We start from the raw sequence: 19,715 nt of genomic DNA, 5'->3' as shown, positions 1-19,715 counted from the left end.
AAAACTTTGCTAACTGTAAGTTCATAGCTATACACTATTTGCTTTGGTGGTAATTTTCTAGCGATAATTTGTCATACGCTTGTATTTGAGTACCGTAAATTGACTAAAAGTTTCTGATTCAATTAAGCGTGGCGGCCATTGGAAGTGCTGCCTGTAGCACCACCGCCTAAGCCTCAACAGCTGACTGAGGAAGAAATCAACCAACTGGAGGAGCAGGAGGAGGACACGTTGCGTGAACTTAGGATTTTCTTAAGGGATGTGACTCATAGACTTGCCATTGACAGACGTTTCAGAGCATTTACAAAGCCTGTTGACCCAGAGGAGGTAAGTTAGTGTTGATCTGTAATACCATTTTATCTGTCTCTGTTCATAATTTGTCTGCGTGTGTATTTCTCAGTGTCTGTGTGCTCTTTATATGAAGGTTTGTCTTTGTTTTTAGGACTGTACTATTCCAATTTTTCAGCAAGCAAGCAAGCAATGAATTTTGCTTTTACTTTGCTGACTCCTTGAGGCTGTCAAATGTCTGTTCTTTAAGTAATCAGTGAAAGCCCCAGGTTCCTTCTAAAATGTCTTTTAGAACTTCAGAATATTTCAGTTGGAAGGGCCCTACGATGACCATCTACTCCAACTGCCAGTCAGACCAAATGCCAACACAGTTTGCTCAGGCAAAGGCCTCGATGTGTAGGCATGTTACAGCAGTGAAAAGAGCAGAGGTCTCTTTCTTTATAAACAGCATCTATAGGACTGTTTTAATAAAGCCTAAAGCTCTTTGACTGACTGTCAATAGTTTCTGTAAGAACAGAAGTAGAAGCAGCAGTTTTTAAAATAAAGGTTGAGTCTGTTCTCTGTTTCAGCTGGGGCTCCTCAGTACAAGATCAACCCTAAGGGCTGTGTGGTTTCTTCTTCCACCCATACGCTTCTTATGTCTCTCTCTCTCATTTAATTCATTGAGTAAGTCTGGGTGTCTCTTCCCTTCTCTGCCCCGCACGTGCTTCTGACCTCCCTGCTGCTTTTTTTCCCCTCTTCAGGCCTGTCTCTTCAAAGCCAGTTGAAATAGCCCTTCTGTTTTCAAGAACCTAACTGGTTAATTTCCACATCTTTGGAGGTGCCATAAATATTTGGGGGTTTTAAGTCCTTTATTTGACTTTATTAAAAGAATGAATTTTGGTAGATACTGTGTTAAATCTCTGAGCACATACATTTCATTTGTAGGTACCTGATTATGACGCAGTTATTAAACAGCCCATGGACCTGTCGGCAATTCTCTCTAAGATTGACTTGCACCAGTACCTAACTGCAGGAGACTTTTTAAGAGACATCGATCTAATCTGTAGCAATGCTTTAGAGTACAACCCAGATAAAGATCCTGGAGGTGAGGATGTGTTTTTATCCCTAATTTGGAACAATTTGAAAGGTATAAATTGATAAATGTCATCTGTGGACAGTAGACCTGGGATCAGATCATTTTAAACATCAACAGAGAGCATTTCTTGCCAGGAAGTAAATGTTGTAGCATTAAACTACTTGGGCATGCAATTGTGATAGAAGCGTTGATCAGTAACTAGTGCTTTTGCTTTAATAATTAACTTTTATCTTGTTACGCTGAAAATATTCACTGAGAGGACTTTTCAGAAGCTACCTATGACAAGAGCAAAATCTTTCCAAGTAATCAAAGGATTTTGTTGGCTGTTAGAAAATACTCAGGTCTGACTGTAAAATTGCAGATCGTCTCATTAGGCACAGAGCTTGTACTTTGAGAGATACTGCGTATGCCATAGTGAGGGAAGAAATAGATGAAGACTTTGAACAACGCTGTGAAGAAATTCAAGAATCTCGTAAGAAAAGAGGTATGGTTTTTTGATACGAAGGATCTTAAGGCTTGTCTCAGGATTTGTAACCAACAACGCAAGACACAATTCTTTGCTATCTGTTCTTTATTGCAAGGTTGTAGCTCTTCAAAGTATGCTCCCTCTTACTACCGTGTAATGCCAAAGCAGAACTCCGTTCCTGGGTGTACGAAAACAGACCCAAAGTGTAATGAAAAAATGAAGATAGCAGCAGCACCTGTAGATGCCAGTACACCCCGCTCTAACAGTAAGCTGCATTTTATTCAGACTTCCTTGGAGAAGGTGCTAAAGTCACCGATACCTTCTCTGTTCTTGTGACATAACAGGTTTCTCTGATGCCTGGTTCTTCATGCCAGAGGCGTTACGTTTTTTAATTTGTTTCAAAATGTGAGATAAATCCAGAGGTTGTTCATTCAATATGGTTCTGAAGTTCAAGTGTAGTGGTTGGTTTACATTGAAAGACACTGGCCCTGATGGCCCAACCGACATTTAATGGCTCCCAAGTTGCTACCTCTCGGAGGCAAAAATGTTGTCCATGGCAGTTTCTGAATACTCAACTAGTTTTTAGTTATACGAAACAGTATTTTTCCCTTCTCTGCCCTCAGACGTTGAACTCTGTGCCACCTCTTACTGTGATTTCCAGCCGAAGGGGGAAAGGGGAAAAATTAGGGAAGCAATAATAATAGACAGGGAGAGATCCTTATTTCCTCACTTTTCCTGTGAAAAGGACATGAAAGAACAAAGGGACTTGGATCTCGTTCAGTTAAAACGCATGACGTGGTGTGAAGTTTCCTGGTCTCACTGGCATGACTGGGAATTTTGCCGTTGACTTCACCCACGTGCTTCGTGCTGCACTCCGTGAATACAAGGAACGGTGGGTTTTTCTGGAAGGCAAAAGTGCAAAGTTTGTTTTAAACAAGGTTAACTGCATCAGAAAGCATATGAGGTGTAAGTCTTTAGGGACAATTTTTTTCTCCGGCAAATATTCCCTTAAAATTGCATCTTTAATGCTGCCCAACGTGCGGTTAGGCTTTTGAAGTTTACAGCTTCATAATAGATTGGAAGAAGGGCTCATCTCCAAACACTCTTCTGTTGTTTATCTGTATTAGTTCACGTAGTAAGACAGTAAGCAACTTCACCTAATAACCTTCCTTTGCAGTGATACTTCTTATCTGAAGGAAGAATTTTCTGCTCATAAAATCTTGAAGCTGCTGATGGTTTTGTGAATGAAATTCTGTAGCTGGCTTTTTAAAATCTAATTGCAAATTGACCTCGTTAACTTGCAACTCTTTCTCGAGACATACGTAGGGAGACAGATGATAGTACTTGAGCTCCTTTGATCCTTTTCCTTGTTAAGTCAAGTAAGATGAGGATGCTGGATTTTGAAGGAAGAACTGGTTTTGGTAATGTTTTGGATTACTTTTTCTGATACCTCTTTGTAGATGTGTCAAAAAGAAAACGCAGAAAGAACAAAGGGTCTTCAAGTATCGCAACCAAGAGGAGGAATTTCCAGTTCAATAAAGAGAATAAAGTTCCCGAAGACCAAAATGAAGTTGAGAGTGATGAAGAGACTCCAGAAAAAGGCTTTTCTAACATGGATCACGCTGAAGTTGAGTCCACACAGGATTCTTTTATGGAAGAAAATGAAAATGTACTTCAGGAACGACAGAAAAATGGGAATGAAAATACATCTGGGACAGAAAATGAGAGAGAGAGAGTTCTTGTGCCTAAATCTGCTTCTGAGAAGAGTATCATGCTTCCTGAACATTCAGGCCTAAGAGAGGAGAGCGAAATGCCAGATCACCAAACAGCAGAAAGTTCTGAAGACGGAGATTCAAACGGTAAGTGAAAGGTCAAACAGGTTATTTAGGTGGTTCTTCTTCCTGAGGATTACACTATTTGTTAGGTTTTAGCCTTCTTTAGTTCTGTTATTTCTGCAGTGTCTCTCCAAAATCAGCACACAGCGTTTCCTGCATAAGGATGCTGCCCCTCTAGTTACGCAAGCCAAAGTCGTGTTTTTCTGCAGCTGCTGGTTTCTTGATTCTGCAGTTTGTTTTTCAAATGGTACCTAATTGCAAAACGATCGTTGACCTTCTTTTATTGTATGAGTATCGTCCCAGTCCTGAGCAGCGTAGGTTAAAAAGCTGTACTTCAAGCAAGTTGTACTGGGCATGGGCCCAGAGTCCCCTGCAGAATACAAGACTTACGTCCTAATGTTTGCAATGGAAGATGTGTTTCCTTAACCTTAATTATTTTGGAGTGTTACCGAGCAGTGCTGTTAATGGCAATGTGACTCTATTTTTTTTCCTGGTTTTACCCTGCCTTTTTCCTCTAGTGCATTTTTTTTGTGTCTAATTGTTACGGAGCAGTGACTTTTGCCAGAAAGTAAGTAAAAGTCAAGCATTTCTCAGTGAAAAAATGGTAGAAATCCTGTCTCTGTCATCGCAGAAAGCGACTGTATTCCAGGTACAGGATACTTCGCCGACACTGTGTTCCAGATAAACAGAAATGCTGACTTTAAGAAACTTGTGTCGTTCCAGATTCGTGGGTACGCCGTACGACTCGTGGGACACATTCTCAGGCAGAAGAGCAACAGGTGACGTGTGCCGATAAAGCCAAGGAAATTCTCACACAGCCAGTGATTGTGGATTACTATGAGCTCAAAGTAAGTCTAATTTCAATTTTGTTAATACTGAAACAGGACGTTGCCTTGCTACGTGTGAATTAAGTCAGTTAACCAATGCCAATTAAAACAATTTATGGGAAGGATATAAAGCTTGTGAAAGAATTCAACCTGTAATGGACTCTGACTGCTGTGTTGCCGCAGCTGGTGTAGGCTGCTGTTCTTGATTTTGGTTCTCTTCCTCATCTTTAATTTAAAAGGGCTTGTTGAATTTGAAAATAGCCCACTAACAGCCTGCTAGTACTGTTGGTTCCTAATGTCTTAACAGTTGTTACGATGGATTTGGGGGCTGGGTTTTGGGTTTTGCATGTTTTCAGTTATTAGGAACCTGAAAAGAACCTTTATTTCTAGCAGTGATGACTCGAAACCTGAAGTTAGGTTGACATAAAGCTCATCAAGGATAAAATACTAATACCTACTTTTCTGAAATTCTTTCAAAACCCAGTGTGAGAATTTTACATTCCTACAGTTCCAGTGTTATAAGGGTTTTCCAGTCCCTCGTAGAAGCCGCTATCCTAGGCTACAGTTGGGGAAAGGGTTAAAAATGGCCTAGCTGCAGGGGGTAAAGGAGATTCCTTTGCGTGGATTGCAGAGGGTAGAACAAGGGCCTCATCTTCAGGGGATATTGCAGTGAGGAAGTTAGGAAAATTGCTAGGTTGGAGTCCTGGAGGTTGGCCAAAGCAGAGGAGGCCTGCTCTTTACCTGCCCTGACGAGAGAGGGAGTAGTACACGGCTGTTTCCCCTGTGTGGGGAGAATGGGACCAGATAGGAATCCCATGCGGTGCAGGGGCTTGCCAACACAATTTCTGTCACATTTTTAAGCTGTGACCTAATTTGTGGAGGTGAAACCAACTTTTTAAAGCTGGCTTCCTAAGGAAGCAGATTTCGGGGGCGGGGGGGGGGGGGTTGTTGTTGTTCATGTCTGCTTCTGTGTGTAGAGAAGCCACACAGGTTTTTCAGAGAGTCAGGGTGCTAACAGTGTGTGCTCCAAAGTTACTGCCCACTGTGGAAATGGTACAGTAGAGCCCTTAGATATGTTTCAGCTCTGAGAGCTACAGTCATGAAACGCATCTTTTGGAAAATTTGTTTCATCAACATGGATGCCATTGGAACTAGCTGCTCGTACCAGAGAGCCTCTGTAGGATTCACCTGCAGTGAATAAGCTAGGTGAACCTCCAAAATGTAGCTGCTTGGTTTTGTTTGGGGGTTTTTGTTCGTTTATTTGCTTGGTAATAGGCCTAGAGCTTTATGAACGTGTAGAAACGCATGCAGTCATCTATGTGGCAGCAATTAGAAATCGTTTCACACGGGATGGTGACCATACACCTCTGTCGCATCCTGCCTTTTCTGTTTGCAGCAGCTGAAAGCACGCTGCGTGGGTTTTGTGCGTTTTATCTGCGGGTTGTGTAGAATGAAGTTGAGGGGAATACTCAGCTTTTGTGCTAGTTGATCTGAGGGAGGCAGAGTTTGACGACAGGCAGTTGTGAGGCAGTAATACTTTCCTTTGGTACGGCTGCTCTCTTAAGCTACATCTTCACAGCCTCACACAACACACAGGCACTGAATAGCCCCAGCAGTGGAAGAAGGTGCTGCCGCTAGTTTGTCACTGTCGTGTTCCCAGAGATGATTGCATTCGCATCTTTGGTAACAGAAAGGCCTGTGTGCGAGATTGGTAATTTGCTACAGGCAGAGTCACTCTGCTAGTTTATCCACTCGTCAGTTTAAAGGCAGGAGCCAACGGAGGTAACTTTGCTCCCTGAGCTGCTTCAGACGTTTGAGCAGTGTGTTCTGCCAGCAGAGCTGTAGGCACACTACACGTTCAGCTAATGGGTAAAGGTGAGCACCCAAGGCTGCTTCTGTTTCCAGCTGGCACAGCTGGATCCAGAAGATTTGTAGCCTGGCTTCCAAAGATCCATTTTACAGTGCCCTGCATTGCAGCAACAGTTTCTCTAATAAAATGGAACAGTGGCTTTGCTGTGGCAGCAACTCTACCACAAAGTGGATTGTGTCATTCCCTGCTGTTCTGGAAGCAGTTGATTCGCAATTAGGATTGTTGATGTGATAGATTGATGACTAATAAAATACTGTCTGAAATTTAAGCTTTCCTTTTCTCTGAAGTATGAAAAAGTAACTCCTTTTCTTCAGTTAAATCTTGTGAGATGTTTCGTCTGTTCTCTGAAGTGTCACTCATGTTTCATAAAATAAGAAAGTAGGATGTCGTTTGTGTTGTATTGTTATTGTTTAGCTTCTGAAAACATGAAGAGCCTATTCAAAGGATCTTGCACTATTCCAAACTTGTAGTTTCCTTTTTTTTTTCTTCAGCAACTGTTGCGTTATGTCACGGCAGTAACTAAAAAGTTCAGTATATTTTGCATGGAAAAACTGTACGCTGTTCTGAGTCAGTCCATATACCAACATCGGGAAGATTATGACAAAACTGAATTAGTGCAGGTAATTTTTTTTTTTTCTTACAGCACTTTCTATCACTGTTATGCATGTGTGTCTTAGGCATGTGTACGTGTGCACTCTGGACATCACGCTTCCTTAGCATTACTCTTTACTGCTTAGTTGCCTGTGTTACGAGGCTTTTTCATTTCAGTCTGGAAGAGGTTTATCCATATTGCAAACCCATTGTTGTATTTGGCATAATCGTTGGCAGTTTCAGCAGGAAATGGCTTGAACTGGAAGACAATGGGTCCACCCACACAGCCCTCTCAAAGCAGTTAACCTCAGTCTGTCAATAGTCCTTCTCCAGACCCTTTTTAGGGCTGGGGGGGGCTACATAAGGAGGGTGCTTTCCCCAGTCTGTTGCTTCCTCTTTCTCCCCTTACAGGCAGTCAGACACGGTAACACTTCATAGAGTAGTCCTTCCCTTCCTGAAAAGAAATTAGGTATGAAACCTAACAAGAGTTTGAGACTTTTCTCTGGTCTCACCATAATCTCTTTTTAACAAGCATGGCTCGAGCATCTTTAATTTGACACATGGGGAGATTTCTGCCTCTGACGGTTTCATGTTAATGAGTCAAATTCTCTGTTCTTTTCCGCTAAGAGAGGATTTCTGAGTTGTCAGAAGTCTTCCGGAGATGCCCGTGGTCCCAGTCAGGCATTCCCAGCATTGAGTCGATTGAGATAGGTTGGATAGTCAGTTGTCAGATTCAAGATCCTTGAATCCCTTTGTCTTTGAGATGCTTGTGACTGAGAATAGAGAAAATTCTTTATGCCTCTCAGCCTGCCTTAAAAAAGAGGAAGCCTCTTCTCTTCAGCTCGGGTCATCTGGATCTCTTCTTCCACATCAGAGAAGGAGTTAGAACCGATGTTCTGTTCTGATTGTGCAACAGGGAGGATTATTTGGATTCAGGGAGGCCGTTCCTGAAAAATGGGCCCATCTCTCATCTAGTATAATGACGTTGTTTAGCATGAGAAGGCATTTATTAATGTTATCTTGGGGCTTGTGAGGTTTTGTGGCTTGAAGCATTGAAAGTTGAGACTTGATTTCTTTGTTTGCTACTTCTACCTTTAGCTTTAACAAAAAAAAAATCTCCTCTTCAGAGTGACACTGCAGGTCAGTCAGGAGCAAGCTCTACTGTATGAAGAGATAAGACTTTAACAAGTAAATATTCCGAGTGCAGAAAAGAATGTTTCCAGCTTTTAGTTGTGCCTTTTCAGGAACTGTCTCCTCTTTCTAACTGTTGGAACCGCTGTCGATACGGTTCCATAGTCTCTTGATACAGAACCACGCAGTCTCTGTAGTCTATTTGGGACACATAAGCATGTGTTGGAAGCCAGTGGGTATAGAAAGATGTTACGGTGGTGCTAGCGCATGTATTTGCTAAATCTTACTACCAGTGGTATGTGTGTACAGATCCTTTGTTATTTTTTATGAAGAAATAAACAGGGTTCTTAAGCTTTTGTTCATGCTGACTGCTAGTTTGTCTTTTTTTCTTATTAGGAAATGAAGAAAGAAATTGCAGCCTTCAGTTATGCTCGGTGTTGATTTCCACATACTTCTCGTCTAATGTTTTCTTTTCACTGCATGTTGTTATCTGCGCATAATTAATTCAATAAAGATTACTTCTACAGATGTTAAACAAATACATTTTTAAATTTGTTAAGAAAGCTCTAATAAAGTCCTTTAACTGCTTTTATTTGATATTTTCGTCCTATATATATTTTATGTGACATACTGCTGTGATTGCCTTTGGAACGCTGCAGACCCGAACATCTCCCAGATAACTGCAGTAGCTCTCTTTAACAGAAAAGGATAAACTTTTTCTCATCGTTTTCCAACTTGTGGGAATACGTTGTTCTGAACTAGTCTGTGGTGCTGTAGAGTCCATCGCATCTTACATGAAGGTTTTAAACCAAGTCTCATTTTGGTACCTGAAAAGTAAATCCTTTAGAAACCTCTCAATGCAGTTGAGAGGTGGACTTTTTTAATTGTGTGATAGCACCTCAAGGGGCTTTCACAGAATTAACAACCTAAAGAAAGTATGTAGGAGAAACACTCCACAAACTTAAGAACTTTTGCTATGGCATATTTTTGCCTGTCCAAAAAACCTAACTTGAAACAAAGCAAAATTTACTGCTGTTAACTTTCTAAGGGAAAGTTTAGTCTTGCTCGTAATAATGACAATCTTCTTGATACTGGAGAATAGCATTTGAATGTCAATTGTTAGTTGCAGGTTAGGTGGCTTGTAGCTGAATTAACTTGTAAATAGTTTTCTAGTTACCTGGAGAAAATTTTATCTGTTTAGTACATAAAAGTGAATACATTGTTGGTGATAAAAATATTTAAGTCCAAGCAAAGCAATACCCCATTGTGAAGATGTATGCATCTTCAAACCAGCAGAGAAAATTTCTCTCAGTTAATCTGACAGTTACTGTTTTTTAAAAAACTTTGCCTATCTTATGACAATAACATTTTCTATTGGTTGCGATAAAAGATGTGGCACCATACATTGCTGTTTTGTTCCATCACCTCACGTACACAAGGTCTGGTGATACTGAACGCCAAACTGTGCAATCCTTCTGTGTGTGTTTGGGTTCTTACCTATGTTTCAGTTTTCTTTTTTTGTTTCTTTCTAGTCTTTGTCCAAACATTTGCGTACTATGCAGAATTTTTTCTTTTAGCTGTATTGTTTGTATGGGTATCAATAACAAATGAAATCACCTTTTTGGGGGTTTTTTGTCTTCTCTATTTTATTAATCACAGTATAATTTTGATCATTAACAACCTTACTCTTAAAAACCAGCATGAGTCTTAAGACTTTAAGATTTGTCTGTGAGCAGCTTACTCCTACTCTTGGTGTATCGGTTCACAGTGAAGGCAAGCCCAGGGGGAAGAACAAATATGTTGGAAATTTACACATGAATGCATACTACATTGGAAATATAATAAAGGAATTAAGGTTATTCTTCATTAACCTTGGCTGCTGTCACTGATTTTTGATGGGACTGTGGGAGCAGTTTGTTAGCCGTGCTCCCCAGGTAACTGTTGGGAAAACTGAACAGGAGTGACTGTGGAAACGAAGAACCAGAAACAATCCTGGGATGAAAACTTTTGCTCTTCAAAGCTTTGCTCAAACTCCTTCCTGTCACTAGTCTGGACAGGATACTGTACCTCTACAGGGGCTTTGGTTTTTTAATTCTAATTGCGTAAATCTTGGGTCTTCCATGACCAACTGGTAACTCTTTAACGGTTCCCACAAGCCACATCTTCATTTTCTCTCTCAGGGAAACAAATCGTATTTTAGTGTCTGAACCAAAATGGCAAACAGGGATGAAAGAAACAGAATGTAGAAACACAGCATTTCTGAGAAGTATGCCCTGGGAGTTAAAACTAAATACTTAAGTATCTAGGTATGTAGTGAAGGGTCTCCTTTCTCCAAATTCTCTAACTAAACAAAAAAAAAAAAAAAGGGCGGCGGGGGGTGGGGGGAGATGGTGAGGTTTTTTCCTCAGAGCCGTTACTTTGTCGCTCGTCCCTGGTTTGGGGATCTGGACCCTGCGGCAATGTCCTCCCCCAGCGACAGCTCGGGACGCCCGAGGGAAACTCGGGGCTGGCGTCGGAGAAAAAGCCTTCACGGGGCTGGAGACGACGCCGTCCTTAAAACCCGCCTGGGTGCTCGGCGGGAGGCTCTACGCGGAGCCGAGGTTTGGCGGCAGAGGAGCGGGCTGCGAGGGCGCCGCTGCCACCTGGGAACTCCCGGCCTGTCATCCCCGTGCCTCCCTGCCGCAGCCGCTTCGCGCCGGCACCTCGCCCGACCGGAGGACGACGAGCCGCCGGTGGCCCCCGGGATGAGGCGCTGCGGCGCTGGGGTAGCCACCCGCTGCCTCGGCGGGGCCGGGCCGCCCTCTGGCTGGTGTCCGCCGCCTGACGGGCGGGGCGGCGGAGCGGCTCGGCCCCCGCTCCCTGCCAGGGAGGCTGAGGCACCGGCCGCCGCTGCCCGGCCTCCCCGCGCACCCGCCCCGGGGCAGCGAGGCGCCGGGAGGATGCGAGTGGGCGCTGCGGGCGGCGGCGTCGGGAGTTCCCGGCTCACCCCCCGCCCCAAAAGAAGTGCAGTAGTTTGTGAGACGCAAGATGGCGGCGCGGTCGTGAGCGAAGGCGGCAGGCGGGAGGGCGGCGCGGGCGCGGGCTGAGGGGGCGAGGCGGAGCGGCGCCGTCAGGCGTGCTCCCCCCACGCCCGCGCTTGCCCCCGGGGAACCGGCCAGGCGCTCTCCCGGCGGGGACGGGGCACCGCCAGCGCTCTCGCCGCCCCGCGCCTCCCCGGGGCAAGGGCGGCTCCTGGCCGGCGGGGGCGGGCGGGCCGAGCCGGGCCCGGCGGCGGCGACCGCCCCGCTCGCCTCCCTGTTGTCTGGCGGCGGCGGGCGAGCGGCCGGCGCTGTCCCCGCGGCCGGGGGGCATCGCCTGCCGGGGGCGGTGGGCTCCGAGCAACGTGGGGGAGCCAGGGTGGAAGGAGAGCCGGGGGTAACTTCGAAGTTAGACTGCCGCGTGCTCCCCTCCCACAGACACACACACCCCCGGCCCGCAGGGGGGTTTAAACCCCTTCGAGTCCGAGGACGATCTCCTCTCCCCGTTCTTCCCTCCTCCGCCCTGTGCCAGCTGCGAAGCCGGGAGCCTGGGCGCGGCTTTGCTCGCCACAGGGCGGAGGAAGATTCGGCTGACTCGTCAGTCAGAGAGTCAAGAAGTTCAATCCCGGTGCCAACATACGGGGTTAGACCGGAGTTTTGAAAGATTGTGGCAATGAACCCAGAGCACGAATTAAGCCTGAACTAGCGTGAACAGCTGGTCTGCTCAGAAAGAGCTGGACAGCAGAGGCCTGGGTGCTCTTTACCCACTTTTTCCCCGCGGTCCCCTGCAAAATGGCTGCTGTTTGGATGCAAACCACACCACGATCCAAAGTGGTACTGCAAATATCTTCAATACTGCTTCTGGGCTCTTTCCTCAGACCCCTAAGGTGCCCCCAGTGGTGCATTTTCAAGCCTTTCTCACCACCTCCCAAGGCCCTGGGATGAGCCAGCCAAGAGGCTGCAGAGGCACCGGGGCAAGCGCCCTGCTCCACTGCAAAACCACCATCCTCCCACCGATGGCTGCATCTCCCTCTGCCCGTGCCCGCTTCTCCCTGCGGGTGCTGCGGGCCCTCGCACCCGGTTCTGCTCACATCTGCTGGAGACAGCCCTTGAGACAGCCCTTGCCCAGCTGGGCGCTATCGCAAGGACCCTGTTTCTCTCGTGCATAACTTGCCCTCCCTCGTCTGCATCTCTTTGCTGGAGCCAGATGTTTACACTCGCTGCACATGCTGTCAGCTAGCCAGAAACACTAATATCCCCGTGGCAGAGCAACAAAGCCTTCCTAAGGATCCTCCGTGCCGCTCAGCCCGAGCCCTGCAGCTCCTGCCCTTCTGGGACCCCCACTGGCTTCGGTGGCTGCTGGGAGCATGGAGGAAAGGGGTTAGGTCCTCCTCAAGACTCTTTATTTGCTTCATTTTATCATGGTTGCCTTTAATTTTGAAGGCGCATGAATATGAAGTCTACAAATCACTGGAATAATACTGTAGCTAATTTTATGGCATCTTTAGCACCATCCAAAAAGAAAATTAAAAAAAAAAATCCAACAACCAACCAACTCCCCCTGCAATGGAGCAATCTAAATAAAGGTTCTTAGGCAATACAGTATTTGCCTGGAGAGTTGTCAATGTTTCCACTGCCAGTTTGTCTTCCTGCAAGTTTTTTGCAAGACTTTCTCGAGACATACGTAGGGAGACAGATGATAGTACTTGAGCTCCTTTGATCCTTTTCCTTGTTAAGTCAAGTAAGATGAGGATGCTGGATTTTGAAGGAAGAACTGGTTTTGGTAATGTTTTGGATTACTTTTTCTGATACCTCTTTGTAGATGTGTCAAAAAGAAAACGCAGAAAGAACAAAGGGTCTTCAAGTATCGCAACCAAGAGGAGGAATTTCCAGTTCAATAAAGAGAATAAAGTTCCCGAAGACCAAAATGAAGTTGAGAGTGATGAAGAGACTCCAGAAAAAGGCTTTTCTAACATGGATCACGCTGAAGTTGAGTCCACACAGGATTCTTTTATGGAAGAAAATGAAAATGTACTTCAGGAGCGACAGAAAAATGGGAATGAAAATACATCTGGGACAGAAAATGAGAGAGAGAGAGTTCTTGTGCCTAAATCTGCTTCTGAGAAGAGTATCATGCTTCCTGAACATTCAGGCCTAAGAGAGGAGAGCAAAATGCCAGATCACCAAACAGCAGAAAGTTCTGAAGACGGAGATTCAAACGGTAAGTGAAAGGTCAAACAGGTTATTTAGGTGGTTCTTCTTCCTGAGGATTACACTATTTGTTAGGTTTTAGCCTTCTTTAGTTCTGTTATTTCTGCAGTGTCTCTCCAAAATCAGCACACAGCGTTTCCTGCATAAGGATGCTGCCCCTCTAGTTACGCAAGCCAAAGTCGTGTGTTTCTGCAGCTGCTGGTTTCTTGATTCTGCAGTTTGTTTTTCAAATGGTACCTAATTGCAAAACGATCGTTGACCTTCTTTTATTGTATGAGTATCGTCCCAGCCCTGAGCAGCGTAGGTTAAAAAGCTGTACTTCAAGCGGCACGGGCCCAGAGTCCCCTGCAGAATACAAGACTTACGTCCTAATGTTTGCAATGGAAGATGTGTTTCCTTAACCTTAATTATTTTGGAGTGTTACTGAGCAGTGCTGTTAATGGCAATGTGACTCTATTTTTTTTCCTGGTTTTTTTGTGTCTAATTGTTACGGAGCAGTGACTTTTGCCAGCAAGTAAGTGAAAGTCAAGCATTTCTCAGTGAAAAAATGGTAGAAATCCTGTCTCTGTCATCGCAGAAAGCGACTGTATTCCAGGTACAGGATACTTCGCCGACACTGTGTTCCAGATAAACAGAAATGCTGACTTTAAGAAACTTGTGTCGTTCCAGATTCGTGGGTATGCCGTACGACTCGTGGGAGACATTCTCAGGCAGAAGAGCAACAGGTGACGTGTGCCGATAAAGCCATGGAAATTCTCACACAGCCAGTGATTGTGGATTACTATGAGCTCAAAGTAAGTCTAATTTCAATTTTGTTAATACTGAAACAGGACGTTGCCTTGCTACGTGTGAATTAAGTCAGTTAACCAATGCCAATTAAAACAATTTATGGGAAGGATATAAAGCTTGTGAAATAATTCAACCTGTAATGGACTATGACTGCTGTGTTGCCGCAGCTGGTGTAGGCTGCTGTTCTTGATTTTGGTTCTCTTCCTCATCTTTAATTTAAAAGGGCTTGTTGAATTTGAAAATAGCCCACTAGCAGCCTGCTAGTACTGTTGGTTCCTAATGTCTTAACAGTTGTTATGATGGATTTGGGGGTTTGGTTTTGGGGTTTGCATGTTTTCAGTTATTAGGAACCTGAAAAGAACCTTTATTTCTAGCAGTGATGACTCGAAACCTGAAGTTAGGTTGACATAAAGCTCATCAAGGATAAAATACTAATACCTACTTTTCTGAAATTCTTTCAAAATCCAGTGTGAGAATTTTACATTCATACAGTTACAGTGTTATAAAGGTTTTCCAGTCCCTCGTAGAAGCCGCTATCCTAGGCTACAGTTGGGGAAAGGGTTAAAAATGGCCTAGCTGCAGGGGGTAAAGGAGATTCCTTTGCGTGGATTGCAGAGGGTAGAACAAGGGCCTCATCTTCAGGGGATATTGCAGTGAGGAAGTTAGGAAAATTGCTAGGTTGGAGTCCTGGAGGTTGGCCAAAGCAGAGGAGGCCTGCTCTTTACCTGCCCTGACGAGAGAGGGAGTATTACACGGCTGTTTCCCCTGTGTGGGGAGAAGCCAGGACAGGCTGTGATGATGGGCATCCCCCAGCGAGTCATATTCTAGGCAGAGGCCCTCACTTGGTCTGTTCGGTGACCCCAAGGGCTCTCCTGCCTGCACCGCTGAGGGGGTCCCTCACCCTGGAGCTGGGCCTTGGGCTGAGTGATGACCTCACAAGGAGCGGGGCCGGGCTGTTCCCCTGGCGCTGTGTTACTGGGGTGCCTCTGCCCACCCGTGCTTCCCCGCTGCCTTTTGTTTATGCAGATTAGCCTTTAATCGCATAACCCAACATTATAGGCAGTTCCCAGGCATGCCTATACATTTTGTAGGACGATGTCTAAGCCATAGGCATCCAGCTGTAGGAATACTATGAGTACGTTTGCAGGTGAGATTATTTCTTGGTCTAGGGGTTTTTTCTAGTTGTCTCAGTGGCGAATGCTGAAAGTATTGGTTTAAGTCTTTCTATACTCCTGTGTGTGAGTGTGCACAAAAACTGCCTTCAAATAAATGTAGGGCTCTGACAAATTAAAAATAAGTTGACAGGCTTTCTGTTACAATTTCTTTCTTAAACCTTTGAGAGGAAGAATGTGAAAAGTGACTCTGACAGACCAGACTGCCTGTCATTAAGCTTTAGGTCTTGTTACATCCTTCTACGCTGGATCTGAGAACTATAAAATAGCTTCAGGGGTTTCATCTCAGATGCCCCAACTTAAAGCCAGATATGGGAAGCATACCACGAGGCCTCGCTCCACCAGCTTGGAGAACTGCAGGAAGCGAGGCGCTCTTTAAAACGAGCGATGAAGGAAAGGTGATTGAAATCCTCCTCGTCGGAAGGTCTGTCTTCTCACGGCCAGTTGTGCGGTGAACGTTGGGGATGACTTGTTCAAGGCTGTCTGAAGAGAAGACCGTCAGGATCGCCCAGCTCTGTGGCTCAGGGCTGACCCTCCAGCAGCGGGCGGCCACAGCTCTCGCTGTGTGGCACTGCAAGGGCATTGCGTGTGCGTCATTGCTCTCCTGTAGCCGCGTTCTTCACGCTTCTGTTATCATCTCCATCAGCTACTAATGGAAGTACCTCTTGGTAAAGTTAGTGTCAAGAAGTGAAAGAATCTGGTCTGTTTTCTGCCCTTTTCGGTGTGAGACTTAGTTTGGCGTACTCCTAATGAAACTTTGGGTTGGCTGAACAAACTGAACAAGCCCCCTCTCATGGGTATAGCTTTCCCCCTCACATAGGAAAGGTGATAGTACTCACCCTCCTTGCAGAAATGCCAATGTGAACAAGATCAACAGCCATAAAAAAGTGTATCTTGAGTTCCCTTTGGTTTCCCGGGGACAAATACCTTCCTCTTGAAGGAAATCTTTTCATGTGCCTCTGAATGCAGTTATCAATGGAACAGAGAGAGGAAGAGAAACTCTCCTAACTAGATTTTAATCCCAGAACATGCAAAGTCAAGCTTGACTGCTCCTCTGAACCAACTTTTGAAATAAAAGATTTGGGGGTTTTTAATGAAACACTAAGTTCATATGAAAGGCTTTGCCGCAATAACTTTTTCAAAGGATATTAAGCTCAAGTTGTCCACAAGAAGAGTGTGGCAGAGGGGAGCTTTAGCTTTGAAAGTTGGGCTTTTTTTCTGAGAGCTCCTTCTTGGTGTACAAGTTACCTGCTGTTAGTTGCACCGCTATTGAATCAGGAGTGTTACAGAATAAACTTGCCTAAATGAGGCAGAAGTTCCTTCTTAACTCAATACATGTGGTTCGGATAAATACATTCTTATTTCCTTTTTTATTTTCCCTAGGATTTTTCCTCTGGCAAAATGGGATGTTTCAATGGACACTCTTTAAGATCAATGAGAAAAAACATGCCGCCCTGTTCAGACTCTAGCTTTGACAAAAGCATGGAAATATTAAGTGAAAACGTCAATCGAAGACACTTTACAAGGTATTGTATTTCCAGGTGTTCAATCTCTGTTCAATTTATAGAATGAAAAGTGAAAGCATGCACGAGTCACATCACGATACACCTACAGCTAAAAATCTGCAGAGGGATACGATTATGTTAATACCAGTGCCAGTATCTTAGAACTGGAATCCCTCTTCTTAGTAAAAGTCTTCTGCTTGTATAAAAAACATGTGTATCTTCCCAACTCCTTTGAGATCTCTCCTCCGCTTTGATTACTGAGATGTTATTTGTGCTGTTGAGACTTCAAGGTTAGCAGGTTAGGAAATGTCTGTCCTTATGGAATTGTGCATATGGTATGCAGCAGACATCTGAATCCTTGTGGTCCACAGGCTTTTTTTTGCATGATGCGGAGCACCGGATTGTAAACTTGGTGAAGTTCCCCAGTCTTGAGGGGGAACTATACACTGCAATACGATATGATATGCTATAATACAAAAATTGTAATACAACAATTCTTTTCTCCTTTTCTCTGTCTTCTTTCTTAACGTAGGCAGTTGGCAAAGCCGAAATCAGACCCAAAAAAAGAAGAATATAAAGAAGGTAAGTAGTGATAATTCCTTAGGATTCCTTTCTAGCCTGGTTTCTGAGAAGGATTGTCTTTGGTCACTCTATTGAACTTGGCTCCCAAAACTTCTGAACTCATCAGCCAAAATCAGCTGAAGTTGTGAGAATAGGTACCTCAAAGGCAGTGAATTTCCTATGAGTTGTATGAAGAGAGGTAGGTGCAAACAGGAGGATATGCTATTAATTCCTTGCAGGCTTGGGGAGAACGCAGTGCGAATCCCAGCCTGCTCTTAGGCACTGGAGAACCTGTTCCTTGGCTTGAGTTTCTTCGTGACATGGATTTTCTGGAGTCTGCAGGACACAAATTGATTGAAAATCAATCGTTCTTGCAAATAGGAGGGAATATTGCAGTATTCTATGTGAGTTAAAAAGTAATTCAGTCATGAGAAGCACAAACCCACAGACATGAGGAAGGTGTCCCTGAAGTTCAGCGATTTACCTTGGAACCGAATTGCGGCGTGGAGCACACGAACAGGCTTGGTGCCGTGAAGCTGCTTGCTGGCAGCTGGGAAAATCTGTTATTTGCAGGCAGAATCCTGCCAGGCGCAGGCTGAACACGGGAAGGGGCCTGAAATGCACTTTGTCTGTAGTTATTCAGGTTCTAATTGTGCTCTACTTTCTCATTGACCTCTCTTAATTATTTTAATGACAGTGTGTGGTGGCTTGACCCTGGCTGGAGGGCAGGTGCCCACCAAAGCCGCTCTATCATTGTCCGTCCTCAGCTGGATGAATGTAATGAAAGGCTTGTGGGTTGAGATAAGGACAGGGAGAGATCACTCACCAATTACAGTCATGGGCAAAACAGACTCAACTCGGGAAAATTAATTTCTTACCAATCAAATCGGTGTTGAGTAAGGAGAAATAAACCCAAATCTTAAAACACCTTCCCCCCCCCGACCCCCCGCCTTCTTCCCAGGCTCAATTTCACTCCTGATTTCTCTCCCTCCTTTCCCCCCACCAGCGGCACAGGGGGACGGGGAATGGGGGTTGTGATCAGTTCCTCACATGTCTCTGCCACTCCTTCCTCCTTAGAGGGAGTACTCCTCACACTCTTCCCCTGATCCAGCGTGGGGTCCCTCCTATGGGAGACAGTCCTCCACCACCGTCTCCAACACGAGTCCTTCCCACGGGGCACAGTCCTTCACGAACTGCTCCAGCGTGGGTCCCTTCCACGGGGTGCAGTCCTTCAGGAATAGACAGCTCCAGCGCGGGTCCCCCTGTAGCCCTGCCCCGCTACCAAAACTTTGCCATGCAAACCCAGGACATAGTGCAAGTAACGAACCTGTGGCAAAGGATGCTGCGTGGTAAGTACTGGGCAGATGTTGTTTTAAAGCAGCAAGCGTTTGAGCTCTTTGATATTGGGGCGTTTATCTGGAGACATTTCTTATCTTCTAGAGCTTTTGTGTCACGATGCAGAAAATGAAAGTGATGTATGCTTAAACAGTGTACTAAAACTATGCATCTTAAGAAGAGACTTCCCACATAAACATTTTTTAAAAAACCAAACTATCAGATACAATTTTACATGAATGGAGTGAAAACACCTTAGAGAGACCTATTTGTTGTTTTCACTTTTCCAGAAAGAAGTAACTGGAATAAACTTGCCTCCTGCATGAAACAAAAACTGCGTGTTTGTTTTCATCAGACTGGCTTTCTAGACTAATAAAAAGTTGCTATACAAGTCGTGCTTTTAACATAAGTCATTTAAGTTGAATGCTGTGGTCGTGACAATAACTTCTAATTCAGTATTTAAAGAAAAAATCCACGGCAGATTTTTTTTACATTTTACTAGAATAACGGTGAAATAAAGGGAATAACATATGTTCTGTCTCAAAATATTTCATACATTAACGTATTTTAGTCAACAGGACACTGAAGACTAGAGCTGATGCAAAAGCTGCAGAACAAGTCCATGAAGAAAATGGGGATTTGGAGGTCCGCCGAAGCTGCAGGCTTTGACAAAGCCATTACACCACTACAAATCAATCTGTTTTATTTGACAAACTTATAACAGAGTGAGTGAGATTTTTGTCATCATCTTGCAAAGCTACTAAAATGAGCCTTACTAGCAAGCCTTTGTGCTATGGCATAGTATCAGCTAGCACCTTTCTCCTTCTTTTGACAACAGAAAAAGGTATTACTGTTCCTGGTAGCAAGAGCTAAATGTATTCAGTGGTTAGGCTGAGACTACATATAGGATATGGCCTTGTGATACCTGCTGGGCTCAGGTGCCCTCCACTGCAGAGTCCCACCAGGGTGGCACGGCTCGGAACTTGCAGGATGTTGTTAAGCAACCTCTGGTAACATTCCATTGCTGTTGGTCAGGTAGGGT

At 44.6% G+C, this 19,715-nt stretch overlaps 1 protein-coding gene across 1 annotated transcript in view; it reads left to right on the top strand.

Moving 5' to 3' along the window:
• Window positions 1–19,366, top strand: part of LOC129200934 (ATPase family AAA domain-containing protein 2-like) — a gene marked incomplete at its 5' end in the record, with an annotated part of 38,441 nt that extends 19,075 nt beyond the window's left edge. Inside the window, 8 exons of the mRNA XM_054812188.1 lie at window positions 128–324; window positions 1,213–1,372; window positions 1,725–1,847; window positions 1,945–2,094; window positions 4,388–4,512; window positions 16,656–16,798; window positions 17,310–17,359; window positions 19,245–19,366. Of these exons, the coding sequence (XP_054668163.1) occupies window positions 128–324; window positions 1,213–1,372; window positions 1,725–1,847; window positions 1,945–2,094; window positions 4,388–4,512; window positions 16,656–16,798; window positions 17,310–17,359; window positions 19,245–19,342 (1,046 nt within the window). The remainder of the gene's footprint in view (window positions 1–127; window positions 325–1,212; window positions 1,373–1,724; window positions 1,848–1,944; window positions 2,095–4,387; window positions 4,513–16,655; window positions 16,799–17,309; window positions 17,360–19,244) is intronic.
• Between the last annotated feature and the right edge of the window lie 349 nt (window positions 19,367–19,715).

This window comes from Grus americana, unplaced genomic scaffold (genome assembly GCF_028858705.1).
Source record: "Grus americana isolate bGruAme1 unplaced genomic scaffold, bGruAme1.mat scaffold_69, whole genome shotgun sequence".
NCBI lineage: Eukaryota > Metazoa > Chordata > Aves > Gruiformes > Gruidae > Grus > Grus americana.
The sequence above is the reverse complement of the archived record's forward strand: the minus strand, read 5'-3'. Positions and strand labels throughout refer to the sequence as shown.